At 42.0% G+C, this 14981-nt stretch overlaps 1 protein-coding gene across 1 annotated transcript in view; it reads left to right on the top strand.

The window, feature by feature from the left end:
- LOC108578729 overlaps nucleotides 1-9118 on the top strand; it is a 74144-nt gene extending 65026 nt beyond the window's left edge. Inside the window, exons 2-3 of the mRNA XM_017942105.1 lie at nucleotides 8052-8274; nucleotides 8928-9118. Coding sequence (XP_017797594.1) covers nucleotides 8052-8274; nucleotides 8928-9118 — 414 coding nt within the window. The remainder of the gene's footprint in view (nucleotides 1-8051; nucleotides 8275-8927) is intronic.
- Nucleotides 9119-14981: the final 5863 nt, after the last annotated feature.

Raw genomic sequence — 14981 nt, 5'->3', positions numbered from 1 at the left:
TAAACATCCCCTGCAGATACATTTGATTTATTTTAAAGACGGTCCATTTACTTCTCCCCAAAGACGTGCTCGACAATTTTTCACCAGACACATTACCACACCCTATAATGCTCCCCAAAAGAAACATTCATCCACGCAATTGGTATGCGAGTGTCGTGTTAAAATCGAGGTGGTAAAAATTGGAAATGAAGGCTTTCCCTAACGATACCAAACTCAGGCTTACGTCTTATGACGAAGGAAAGAGATAGGAAAAGGGAGAAGACAGCGGGGAAGGAGAGGTAAAGAGCTGCCTTTCATCCTGGACTTATACACACCTAATACTCGTTAAATACTCAAACTGTGCATTTTTCATGACGTATGTCATTTTTCATACGTTGATAGTACCGTAAATGGTACGTAAATGGTGGAATAAGACGTTTTTACCTTCTGAACTCTCCGTGGACCTGCAGAAACGGGGGGGAAAGAAAAATAATACGCACACAGCTTAAACAATCTCGTTCGAATAAAATTTATACGTTTTTAGGTAATAATTGACTGAGCGCGCGCTATCAAAGAGTTAAAGAGTTAATTTACACCGGAACAAACATCACAGTTAGTCCAGCGCAGGATGCAATAGACGGCCAGTAGTACAAGTCAGTCATGGATCTGGCGCTGCGCCACTTGCCTCTCCCTCGAAGGGGACGCCTCTTATCCACTCCGCTATCTGTTGACCGTCCCCCTCGTAACCTTATCTTCTCGGATATCGCGCGACTGCTTGGCGAACGTCTTCTCCAGCGATGGCGCGGCTCGAATTTCGGCGACGAGGACCCGCGTGTCCTCTCCTCCGTCGAGCGCTCTCCTCTCACTCACTCCGCGAAATTTCGAGGGAAACGCGATAAGGATCGCGGCCAACGATCCGAATCTCGAACAACCATCGCTGCTATGTCGGCAGATACACGTAAGTAAACGAGCCTTCGTTGTCCTCCTCGGCGATTCCAACAGTGAACGCGAACCAACTCGAGTTCGAGTCCTCGAAAAGGGAAAGAAAGACGGTTACGTTACTTTTCTAACGGAGTTGGATCTCGTAGGAGATTTTGATAAAAGTTGGGTTAGGTAGTTTGGTTGTAGCGTGTAATCGAGCGTTGTTAGTTTATGATCTTAGGTTGGGGTATTTGGTTAGTCTCGGGATTAATCAGGATATGATAAACTAATTGCAAGGATTAACAAAGACGCGAGAGGACGACGATCCTGGATTAACCAATCGATTTTCTGTAGTTAAGATTGTGCAGTACATATGTGATTTATAGGAACGTTTAACAATATAGGAAAAATTACGATTGAACGTCGAATGTAACTGTTGGATTATTTCTAACAACACTGTAGAAATAATCAAGGGAGGACAAAAATGTCTCGGTGTTCTTTTAGACAAAGGCACTAAGACTTCCACCAGATGTGTCTGGTCTTCGTCTTCGTCTAGCACTGCATACTGCGATACCATAAAGTAAACAGTTTCTAGGTATAAGCGGACCCCAACTTTCTTTTTGGGTACCCAGGGACAGTCCTTTAGAACATTTCAAACAGTAAAGACGTTTCCGCTGAGTCCGATAATAAATAGTATATTAACAGTTTTGTAAGGGGTTTTTAGTTTAAACTTAGTCTAAACTTTAGTTTAGTTCAATTTCTTCTCCTACAATCCTTACAATTCTCACGATTCTCACCATTCCTTCTTCAGTGCTCGTAACGCGTCCTTATATGCGGGCCTTGACGCCCCTCTCTTGCCTTCGGGAAACCCTGGCGCAAGTTGGGGGTTTCTACCCGGCAAGGACCGCGTCGCGCGAGCACGTGGCTGGGTCCTTACTGACCCAGCCCTTAGCGCGTGGAGGAGTCGGGCGTCGGGACCGGGTTTCTCCGCAGACCGATAGGTCTTAACCGAGGTTCTACTCTTAAATTTTACTCTTAAACCCATTTCCAATAGTAACTAATGTTATCGAATGTAACTAATTCTAGCATGTAAATTATAATTCTATGTTTTTCATGGTGATAACTTTTTTTTTTTGTAATACAGATGGTTTTATATTATCGTTTATTTTCGTTCGTTTTCAGTCCCACTTGCGTGTTAAAAAGTAAACGGCTCGATCCACAGTTGGCAAATAAAGTTTGGCCACAATTGTTTTGGAAAACCGGAAAGATCGTAATGTTTCGCTGCATGAAAATGATCGTTTCGACACAAACTGACAGCTCGCAACGCAGCTTTTATTTAACAATTCGAAGCTTTTAGCCGCGAATGTGATTTTATCGTTTCAGCCTGAACGATGATATATTTCGTTACGCGGGTTTTTTTTTTCCAGCCAAATAAAAAGATCCTGTACGATCCTCGGGCACGGGTGAATTTTTTAATGAATTTACACTTTCGTCGCTCGAGCCGTACAATTAACCACGTTGCAGCGGCTCGTGTTGTGTGACAAATGGAGAAATAAACGTTTTATCAACATTTGAATAAAACATCTGGGACAAACAGGAGGGAGAGATTAGTTTGCCCGTTTCACTTTGGACATTTCCAATGATTTTTGCGATATTTATCGCAGGATCGATGCTTGGTTCGTTTGACTTTTTCTTTGTCGAGATTTCTTTTTGTCCCACTATCGATATTCTCCTTTTTTCGCGGTATAAAATAGCGCGCAACACTTTCACGCGATCGTAAACCGTTCTGTCGATAACGATCCATGTGTTTATTGGCAAAAGTTGATCGAAATGGCTATTCGTATCGTTGCCACCAACGATTACGAAACATTTGTTACAACACCTTCGTTTCGATGTATTTATTTCTCTTTACCTTCCGTTGAACAGCGGACAACGATGTTGCATACTACGTAATTAAACGGAGGATTGAACGGAATATCGAACGAGAATGGTGAATCGTCTCTTTCTATCTGTATTCTGCCTACGGTGATAATAAAACAAGTAATGGGTACGCGTAAATTTACGGAATTTTCGCGTGCACCCGGCATTTCCAAAGGCCATTGTACGTTCGTTTCTTTCGTTTCCCTCGCAAATATTCATTTGATTTACGAACTTCGCTGCGGAAAGTACTAAATAAAACGAAAAAAATGGAGAAAGAATATTGGATTCTGTAGCATCGTTAATTCTCTCTAAATAAATTCGTTGTTCGTTTCATGTTTGCAATTGTGTTATTCGTTCTCGCGATTGTGAGTTCGATGAACGTAAGTTAAAATCACTTTCAGCGATTGGATAAAAGCCTGGGAATAAAGCACGTGATTCTATGGAAATTTGATTGAATCGTAACACTGTGTTGTAATTGGATAATTGTTTTTATGTGTTAAATATGTTTCCTTCCTTTGTACATGTTTGTAGTTTGAAAAATTCTTGTAATTTCGTTGTTCATTCCTCGTAGAAGTTATCACAGCAATGTCTCTCACACGGGCCGGATCTGAAAAGTAAATAATAAATTAATATTATCAAATTTAACACAAATATCTTCCTTTAACCCTCCGTATACTGTGCCGGAGTCGCACATAACGCACATAATGACGGGGCTGCGGGTATGTGAGATTCCCAATCAGAAGACGATCGCCTGTTTCCTGTAGACCCAGCGAAAAAGTAACAAACGACAATTCAGTCTTTCGTAGCGTTCCGCGGAAGACGTATGCGATATTTCTCTTCATAAGTGTAAGAAATGCGAGATTTCGGCGGCGAAGTGGTGGCCTGGACTTTGTCACCCAGGAAGAGAAAGCGCGCGGGTACCTGAGGGTGCCATAAACTAAGCCCTTTCCCCGGAAAGTCGAACGAGGGGGCTCGAACGGGATACGACGCGGAGAGGACACTCTGGAAATAGCCGTCGAGCGAGACGGACACCGGAGCACTTAGCAGTCGCTTTAATACATTTTCGGTTAATACCCTATCCTGCGTTAAATTTACTTAAGTTGTGCTAACATAAACTTCTTTCTCTTGATATTGTTCTCTTGCTTATATTGTAGAATAAATATCCTTTTTTTATAATTCACGATTTTTATTCTTTCGTATGCATGCGATAAAAATCCGAACGTAACCTAAAACCGATTCAGTAGTATCCATGAGAAACAAGGAGAAGAGCGAGGAGATCGTAAATATGGATTCGTACCATATCGGTGTGAGTCAGAAGTGACTCCGGCATAGGACTCCGCGGGTCAAAATGACCCATTAGCATCTTTCGAGAAAACGTGAATGTTCAATACTGGCAAGTGTTATCATTTGTAACTTTCCGAATTTATTTTCTACAGGTATGCTTCTATTTGTATCGATATGAATCGAATTTTCCAATTACGGTTTACTTACGTAAAAGTTCACTTTTGTAAAGTCGGTAATGTGGGAGTGGAAGTGAGAGCGAGGGCGAAGGAGAGAAAGAGAGGGCCGCATTGGCTGTGTGTGTGATCCGCGAAGCTAGCGCGATGGTTTCATGGGCAACCGGCTGATCGCTCGGTTTGCCAATACGTCACTAGGTCAGTGGTCGAAGCGTGTCGCGTGTGCACGTGTGTGTGTGTGTGTGCGTGGACAAACGAAGCTGGACATTTGAGGAACGATCAACAAGGAAACAGGCGAGGCGGAAAAAACAGGAAGGAAGGGGAGAGCGGTGAGACATGCGAAGCGGTGTGGATCTGGAGTGGTAGCATAAGAATAATTAATCTCTCTGAATAAATGATATAAAAGTTGGGCGCTGACTGAACACCACCATTCAATACCCATACTACAGTAATGTGTCATTCTTACTCGACTGGTAGTTCTTAGTGTTAAATATCAAGTCCCCAGTACAATCTCATTTCGTTGTTTCTAATTCAACCTCTCAGTCTTCGATCTTCTCGCCACTTTCGCATCTTACAAGATTTCACACCTAACCTAAAGTAGAGTAGAAATAAATCCCAGGCCGCCGCACGGTTGACAAATAGAATTCAAAATCCGGCATAATCAACGTCCTAACAAATTCCACCCTGTCCTCGAATCCCGTTACGAAGAATGGAGAAAGAAGGGAGGCGAAGAACCCTGCCTACCTCTCATCTCGTTACCCACTTCCGGTTGTCGCAGAGACACGCAGCCCCGTGCTTTATCGCCTCTTCGACTAATCTGCTGGGATTTTGAAGAGTCTCCCCTTCAGAAAAAATATTCCTTCCTCGCTAGGTATATAAAGGAAAGGAAAACAGAGAGGCGCAAAAAGGATTATCTACTTCCCTCGCAGTTCTCGAGATTCCCTTTCCGGAGCTACGAGACTATATATACTATAGGTACGTGTGTCGGTTGTTACAACGAGAGGAAATATTTACACGTCGGTGACTTGGTATGTCCAATTATCGTAGCATTTTATCTAACGCGCTTACTTTTCAACGATATGCAAACCGGCTCTATTAATTTTCCACCCGTGGTCGAGACACGCGGGGGAGAACGTCTGCATGCACACCCTTGAAATTTGCAACAACCGGGCAATTCGCGAATGAAAATTCAAATCTGCTGCATTATGGAACGCGTTTCAATTAATTTTTAATGGTGGATTACCAGCGGCAGCTGTTAGAACGCAGTCAACTTCTCACGAGAAGTCGAGAGTCTCTCGTTGACGGTATAAATAACCAGTGTATTAACGCACGGAGTGCGAACACCCGGGTCAAATGTAACCCAATATTAAAATCTCTTTCGTACGCAAGCGAAACCACATGTTTTTTATTTCACTAAGCATTATATCGTTTAAGATTACAGTAGGGCCCCCTGTAACGCGGGAAATATAATGCAAATTAAGTTCCACCGACGTTGCTTTTTGGCTCAAATTTAATTAACTCAAAATATTCCAAATTCAGAATTGGTTTTCTTTTTATCGTGTTATACGTATCTTACTGTATGCAAATATTTATGATTACAGTAAGAAACATCTTTATAACATAAAGAGAGCAGACCTGGGTCTACGGTGGCAGGTCAAAGGTTAACTTTTATCAGGTTACTCAGTCCTTAAGATTGTTACCACAAAGAATTAAAGAAATGTAAAATATGTCGTATTATTATTTACAGCGATAAACGAAGGTAACTGATGTATACAGCGAGATTATGAACGGAAGGATCACTTTTGACATGGTATCAAACTTCAACGACGTGAATTAAAGTTAGTAGACGGGGTAGCTAAAGCATGTCTACGGAAGTTTCTAATCTCCCCCAATTTAATCTTCCTCTATTAGTTTCGTTCAAAATAAGTCTTCCTTAAGAGTGAATGTGCATCAAGGAGCAATTAATACGATTAATAAATCAGCGATTAAAGTACTTTTCTCATTATTCAACTTTCTTCACATCATAATTGTGACGTTAAACAGCACCACTGTGTCAATGCACGCTAACAAACTAGCCAAGAAATTTGTCGCGAGCGTTCGACATTGTTCGGTTCTGAGCTCGCTGCGGTTCTGCCTTGACTTAACTATTCTGAACCTCGTTGAGAAGGTATATAGAGACTGTTCTTTTTTGACACTTAGTTGAACTTTAATTGTGATCTGATCTTGCGGGCGAGGGTGAGCTCGCTCTTTATACATTTTTCTGAGGTGGAAATTCAGCAATCAGGGTGCCTAAATGGTGGCGATAACCCTCTCCTTACGTCCGCAGCGCGTTTCGACATTTTTCTGAGGTGGAAATTCAGCAATCAGGGTGCCTAAATGGTGGCGACAACCCTCTCCTTACGTCCGCAGCGCGTTTCTTCGGAGAACGGGATGCCTGTGAACAGGCATTCGGGGGACCGAATTTGTTAACGCAAAATTATCAGCCCCGAAAGCGGTACCGTTTTATGACCAGAAAAACCAATGACGTTCGCGCAGCGCATGGTAGACCACGGGGATCTGATCGGCCGAAGTGAGGTTAGGCTAAAAGTGACTAATGATTTTTATGGCTATAATCCGCCAGACCGAGGCGAGCTCACGTGAATTCGCGTGCGACGCGACAAAATTACTAAACGATACTAACAAAGTGAGAAAGTAAAATCTCGTCAAATCCACAAGATTCACCATAAATCGAACTAAAAATAGTAACTGAATCTGCATTGTTAAACAATTACATAGTCAATTAAAAAGAAAAAGAACGTTCAATGGAATTGTCGTCATAATATTTACGTATCGTTTACTCCAAACGCATTGCAAATACTTCACTCAATTAAAAAAAGGACATCAACGATCTTCGTAGAGTGAATTAAACGGTAAACTGATTCTTCCGGAATTTCGCGTGCGCGAACTTCATTGCTCAGCAGTACATACTTACCATACGCAATGCACGCTACAAGTATGCATGGTTTTCAACGCAAAGCATTCCGCTACCGCGTTCCTTAGAGGTGCGCGAATTATCTCGAGTCTATTAATTAAGTGTGTACTCGAAAGCGGCGTTGTTCGCGCGTTTCAACCCCTTCCCCTGCTTCTCGATGCATTTCGCGAGAATGGACCGAACTGTCGAAAAAAACGCGTCACCCTCGAGCGGTTGATAGAAGAAAAGACGAGAGAAAGGCGCGAAACTGAAAATCTCGTCCGAGAGAGAGAGGGGCGGGATCGCGAATATCCAGCTAAATGTCGTGCCCGGTGTTTCGCTAATTACCAGCGCGACACACGAACGAGCTACTTCTAATTACGTGGCCCAGCTTAATGGGAAACCCTTAACGAGGGACAAAAGATTCGACCTGCGAATTTCGTACTGTACGCGGCCCCTGTAGCGTGAAACCATGTAAATAGCTCCGCGTTATCGCGTTCACCCTTTTCGCCGCTTATTTCTCCTTCGACTCGACCCCCTTATGGTTATTCCGTGAATTACAGTGACGGAGGGGTGGAGAAGCTTGTTTAACGCGGATCGAGGAATTAATCTTCCACTAATTTCGATCGCCATTTTTGAATCCTCCAATCGAGAAAGATTTTCACATCTTTCTACGATTTTTACAGAAGAAATTGGGAAAACAAGCGGAGACAAAAGGAAATATTGTACATTTTGTACCAAAAGAAGCATGTGATATTGAAGAATGATTGAATCGTAGGAAGGAATTATTCTGTAGACTGAAGACACGTTTTCCTACTTTACAGATGACGTTGCAGGTTTCCTGGGTCCGGCATAGGGATGTTCATCTGCTCACCATCGGCAGTTACACGTACACGAACGACCAGAGATTCAAGCCGATTCACAAAGCAAACACGGACGATTGGACGCTGGAAATCAAGTACCCACAGCAGCGGGATAGCGGTAACTACGAGTGCCAGGTCTCCACGACGCCGCACATGAGTCACATCGTTCATCTAGACGTGATCGGTGAGTCTGTTCTTCTTCTTTCCCTTTTCGGACGTTAGCAAAAGGTCGCAAAAAAATTAAATATCGCCAATTAACGAAAACTACATATCAAGAAATCTAGTATAAATAAACCATTCAGTGAAACTAATTAAATTGCACACAGTAGTAGCACTGAGAAGAATACTTCTTATCGAAAATTGTGAAAAATTGACAAAAATCTGAAAGTAAAGAAATAACAAAAAATTTTAAAAATAAACAGTAACGATTGGTCGTCCCATTTTAAATTTACTTCGAACACACAAACTCGCGATCGAAATCTGCCGCAGTAACGTTAATCTAAAAAGAAAATCTCGCGCGAGTGGCGAGGAAAATTCGAAGTAATACGCCGTTTATGAATAATGGAGGGGAAATCAGGGTCCTCGAAGAGCGATTCGTTTTCGCGATATATTTCGCGTGTAACAAGATGAATTTTGCATTTTGCCGCATTCCTGGCACGATGATATCCTCCCCGTGCGAGCGAGAGGGTTTTCGCGCAATTAGGTCGCACGACAGGTTGACGGTGCGCGCCTTGAAGGCGTATCATCGTCGGGGGCGATTCATTGTCGTTTTATTTTAATTAAGCGTTAGTACGTGGGAAACAGAGGGCTAATTACAACGCTCTACGCAACAATTAGTTAATTCTAATCTAAATCTGCCCCAGTTCCATGGCCATTGCGCGAAATTTAAGCCAAGCTTAAATCCTGGCGCGGTGCCAATTGAACACCTGGGATTGGTTGATACCGATTTCGAGTTAAGCCACGGCGTCGAACAAGGGTTTGATTACGCGAGATTACTTCCCCAACTTGGATCTCCACCGACCGGTTAAGCTCTGTTTTCTATTCCTCGCGAAATGGATACGAGTGCACACGAAACACGGTAATCGTTGACCCCGCTATCTTCTTAATCGGCATTTATACTCGAAGGAAAATCGTTTACACACGTGAAGCAGGTTATATTAAATGTTGGTCACTCGTGTTTCACTTGGTTGAAGCTAAAATGTACCATATATCTGAACTGTTTCGTTTAATTTTCAGACTGTATTGTATTAGCTCTGAAAGAGAGATATTTAAGTAGTACAGGTACGCGATAAGTCAGACCAAGTGAAAAATTGAGATTTTTCTCGAGTTCACTTTCTAATTATTTTTTTTCTTTTTCTGTGAGTATAGTATAGTTAATAGGAGATATTTTTGGTACAGAGAAAAGTTACGGGAGTGTATGTTGAAGCCAAAAAGTACTATATATCTGAATTACTTCGATTAGTTTTCAGGCTGTGCCGTATTAGCTCTTAAGAAGAGATATTTAAGTAGTACAGGTACGCGATAAGTCAGACCAAGTGAAGAATTAAGATTTTCTTTCATTCACTTTCTAATTATTTTTTTCTTTTTGTGTGAGTATAGCATAGTTAGTAGGAGATATTTTTGGTACAGAGAAAAGTTTCTAGAGTGTACCAAAATTGGTGTAACATGAAAGTAGAAATGTATGGTACATTTAATTTCTAGCTATTCCGAAACGGTATTACATTACACGGTATATCCGCAAGATATCTCAATTTCACCTCGTTTTGGCCGTCAGCTCCATAAAGTCTGAATAGTTATCTCGTTCTGCAATCTGCAATCAACATTGCGCAATCTACAAGAGAAAACGTTAGTGTCTACGAAACAGATGCCTCGCGTGGCAAACTTGCTTTACAGATGTGTGCTTGATTTACCTTGCCCAACGATGAAATACTAATAACTCGTTATCAAATACGCTCCTCTACAGCTGTTACCGCTACGATCTACAATTCTCCTTTCAATTAACAACTGAAATTCGTTCGTTGAGATTCCATGAAAAATCGAACGCTAATTGAAGAAAGAACCTCTTCGTCGCGATATTCTCCTAAACGAATTCTACACGGTAGCAATCTGCAATCTTCCTAAATATACTGTTCCTCTGCAGTAATAAACGTCCAAGAGGAGAAACGCTCGGATAATTTTTCATTTCGAACTTTCGTAGTGTCGCATTACAAAAGCAAGGTATCTCGTGGGACGTGAAAAGAAGAGAACTCTTCAAAGTCGTTCAACTTTTCCGACGAAAATTTCTCTCCGACGAGGGCAAATTGATTGAAACGACTGACGAGAGGAAAGAGACGAGCCAGTTGGACATTCGACTCGTCTCTCCTTCTCTCTCGATAAGTTAGAATCTTGGTCGTTCCGACCCTTCCGAATTTTCGCACCATGGATCCCAGGAAGAATCGTATTTTTTCTCTTCTATTTCTCGTGGACGAGGGTGAGCTCGCTCGACGACCGTACGGAGATCGTTTGTCATTTCCTGCTCCTCGGTCCTTTAAACGTAACGATTCTGAAAAAAAAGGGAGCACTTGGTGTGCTCGACTATGTAATTCTCCTCTTTCTCGCGTAATTACTCGCGTAAGTCGTCGATGGCGACTCGTGAAGAGCAAATCTCGCGAAGATGCGTCGATAAGAGGCTCCTGAAACTTTTACCAAGTGTGATAAATAGCGACGAGGTAGACTGTCTTCGAGTAACGAAGATTCTTTCCTATTTACTTCGTAATAAAATCGATTTCTTCGTCTTTACACCATCGACAGCGAAGTGTTTTTCGCGAAAATACGAGGAAGAAGAGAGAAGGAAGAGTGGAACGTTCTTTGTTTCAGAAGCTTTTGCTTCTTCGAGTATTACGTGTAGCAAGGAACGTAATACTGTGTCAAAAATTCTCAAGGAAGCTTATGAAACAGCTTACGTCCTGCGCAAGGAACGCAGGATTACGCTATCTGTTACGAAATTGTTACACCGCTGGTTGTTCGTGACAGGACTAGCTGCGGCTAAACATTTTCCCTGTAAAGGAATTTCCTTGCATAATCAGTATTCTTTGTTTAACTAAAGGTACGTTAATTTTATAAATTGATACGATCCTTTTTCTGTAGTTTAATAAAGAATATATTAATATCGCGTAGGTATTAACATGTTCGGAAGAAATTTCTAGTATTTTTACTCGTTGGTATTAGTACCTAAGGGAATTTTCTTGCGTAATCGATATTCTTTGCTTAACCAAAGGTATTTTAATTTTAGAAATTAAAACGATTATTTTTCTGCAGTTTAGTAAAGAAATGTGGGTAAATAACACGTGGTCGGAATTTTAATATAGATAGATACCAATACATTAGTGGAAATATTGTTTAACTGAATAACGCTCTCTTATGACTTCTCACTCTTTCTCAGTCTCTTTTTCTTTTCTCTCACGCTGCTCTTTAGTTTACTCTCCTATTCTCTACGACTCACTCCCCGCTTTGCCAAACTCAAGCCTTAAGAACATCAACCATAGACCACACCGACTCCCAGAATATCCCCCTATATACGAAACAAACACACGACATTCACGCCATCGTTCACACCACAACACGCTCGTAAAACCAAATCCACAAGAAAATATTAAAATCGTGTAGGTATCAACATGTTTGGAAGAAGTTCGTAGTATTTTTAAGTCTGAAATAATTGTAAAATACGAACGATAAAATTGGAGCGTTGTCAAAGGGAACTGGTAATCCTCTTAGAATCGTACATTATACAGTGTTGGAACAGTAGCAGGGCGTTGTCAATGGATACGCCATTATTTGTCAACATGAGCGTGGATGTCTTCAAAGACCTCTTTATCCGTCAAACGAAAACGCCATTATCCTTGATCGAAGCGGCACTTGACAAAGGGCGCGCGTATTTCCTTTGTGACCTCCCCTCGCCTTTACGCTCGATGCAATTGTTCGCCGAGGAATTTACATTTCAATTACGCGGCGCATTTGTTATCACGATGCCAGAAGCGATCGTCACGGCGCGTTATCAGCCGTCTTGGAAACGAAACAATCGCCTCTGGATCCGCGCGCGTTTCTCTTTCTTCGTGGCGTCGCGGTGCGAACTTTCCTATCCAACGTCGAGAAGAAAACAACGTTTTCTCTGTCTCTGTTCCCTTTCGCCCTTTAATAACGTCGTTCGAACGAGACGCGGAATGGGAAATTCAGGGAAAGGGGGTGGAAAAATATATACAAAGACGGAAAGCCGATAAGAAGCTCGGGAAGAAAAGGAGAACAGTAGGAACGGCGATGAAACGTCGCGTTAATGAAAAATAATGCCTGGATCCTTATTAGTGTTTTCATTAGCCTTTATTAGCGGCGCCAAGGGTGCGAGCCGACGTCGCCGCTCTACGTGACCGTATTAACGGTAAAAATATGAACAAAGGCATTACGCTTGTAAGCCGGAGTTACGTGTACACTGTAAAATTATCCCCCTGCTGAATGGTCCGGGTGAAAAATCCTGGGATTATCAACGCCACCCGTCGAGTTCACTCGTGACACTTGCAAATATTGGCGAGTTTAAAAAGGAGGGCGTATTTTTAAGGGTTGAGAACAGATCGATCCGTGCTATTGTGAGATTTATTTTGGATTTTTGATTGGGGTTCGAAAGATTGTATTTGAAATAATAATTATTAAGGAAAGTAAAGAAATAAAATGGAAACTAAATGTCTAGGTTAACTATGAACCACGTTGTTTCTACTGTGGATCTCCCTCGCATAATCTCTCTTTCCACACTTTCCACTCTATGTGAAAAAATCATATTGTTCTCAAATCTTGGAAGACACATTTTCCATCCTCTCCCGGACATTTGTACTCCCACAAGGCACATACAACTATTTAGGTTTTCTCTCGTGACCGTTAACCCTTTGACAGTCTAATGAAATTGCGATTTACGGTCGAACAAATTTAGATTTTACACGTATCTTCTTAAGGTACCTTGAAATACTTTAAAATACCTTGAAACACATAACCCTACGTCATAGTTGTGACAATAATATCTCGTCCCTTTCAAACTTTCCTCCTAAGAGTCTCTCTTGAATTAAACACTTAGATGTTTGACTCTCTGTCCAAATCTCACACGAGATAAACTGTCGAAGGGATAAAACTAACGAAACTAATTCGCGAGAAAGGCCTACTTTCTACTTACACTTTTATTCTCAAGAAACGAACAATCGAAGGAAAAAACGCTCGCGATCCTACGCTATTTTACCCTTTTCTCTCTTTTGCATAGGATCGTCGAGAATTGTCAGCGAGGACAAATTGCACCGATATCGAAAGATGAATTTTTAACAGATAGATATTCGCGGAGTCGTTTAAACGAAGGATTAGAGGAGATTTGACGATTGCTCGGAGAAAATGGGAAAATGGAGCACGTTTAGCCGCAGGGCTTGCTTTAATTCGCGAGGAAATCAGTAAATTGATTGCAGGTGGGTAAATATTGCCCGGTACTATCTTCAGGTAGATGGATTCGGAACTTTCGGTAGCGAAGCCAGTCCGCAAATATTGCCACTTCCTCGCCGTGTTCGGTGCTTATACAGGAAGTCGGGCTACCGTTTGCGCACCGTTATTGCCGTGGTGAACGTCTTTGCTGTGTCTTCGTGGTTTAAAACTGTGTGATCCGCTTCCGGAGAATTTGCTGGATTTCGTCGCAAAGTGATCTTGAGATTCCTTGAAAAACCACTCTCCAATCTCTGTTTTTGGCTCAGTGTCACTATTCTGAATAATTTCCCGAACTTCCTTTACAAGAAATTATTAGGTGCACAAATTAATTTGACACCTTTTTCACAATTTTCAATCTTCATTCACAGAAAATCAAACACAACTTCAATGTTCAAAATGGACGACCTTTTTACATTTATCAGGCAACTGACGAATTCCCTCTCCAGAAAAATACATCTCAAGACTTCGTGAAAAAGGGCACCGAATTAATTTGGACACCTAACACGTTAATCCGTACTTTATTATATTTTAAAAATTACGTAGTTTACGTACTGCTTTCAGGAATAATGTAAAAGTACTTGACAATATTAGAAGTAGTTAAAAAAAAAAAAATGATGAGCAGTGCGAGAAGCAACGAACCAGTTGTCTAAAATAATTTATCAAATATCTCGACTCCACTTATCGCCGTTCCATCGGATATCGCATCCCAGTTACCTGAAAAACTGCTCCCCTGAGCAATAGCAACAAGGCGGGGCATCTAATTGCCTTCTCGAACTTAACAAGCATTCGAGGCCTTCTTCAACTACTTTCTGTCGAGCTGCGGAGAGTGGCTTTCGTGGTTCGACCAGGGAAAAGATAATTTCGATTGGCACTCGGGCACAACCGATTTCCCGTATCCCCTTTCGAGCCGTTTCCTCGAATTCTTTCCATGCCGTTGTCCCGGATACACCGTCCTGCTCCTCTCTAATTGTTCCCTTTGTCATTTTAATTTCCTTCGCTCCTCGTTTCGGCCTCCGCACCTTTATCGGCTCGATCATATTCCTGGACACTTCGATTTTCTTATAACGAGTCTCTTTTTTACCGACGCGAGACAGAAACCGGTCGGTAGGTTTTCCAGCACAATTACGAGGCGTTTAATACCACAGAGGCGTCTCTCGTCTCTCGTGAAAAGAAGAAGTGGAAACGAAAGACAAGGAGGGGAAAAAATCGTACGATCTTCAGACACTCGAAGAGTCATTACCGACCGAGTAACGAGCCCTATAAACCGGCATTGCTAGCTTTTATTAACGCGTTAAGCTCGATTCATCTTAACAGACGTTCGCGTGCGTGCCGTGCCAGTGCCTCGGCTCGTATTTCATCCCTTCAGCCCTCAAACGTCTCGATAAACGCTTTTTCGCCTCGCGTCTC

This window comes from Habropoda laboriosa, unplaced genomic scaffold (assembly GCF_001263275.1).
Source record: "Habropoda laboriosa isolate 0110345459 unplaced genomic scaffold, ASM126327v1 scaffold28, whole genome shotgun sequence".
NCBI classification, from domain to species: domain Eukaryota; kingdom Metazoa; phylum Arthropoda; class Insecta; order Hymenoptera; family Apidae; genus Habropoda; species Habropoda laboriosa.
Note: the sequence above shows the minus strand (reverse complement) of the source record. Positions and strands in the feature narration are given on the sequence as shown.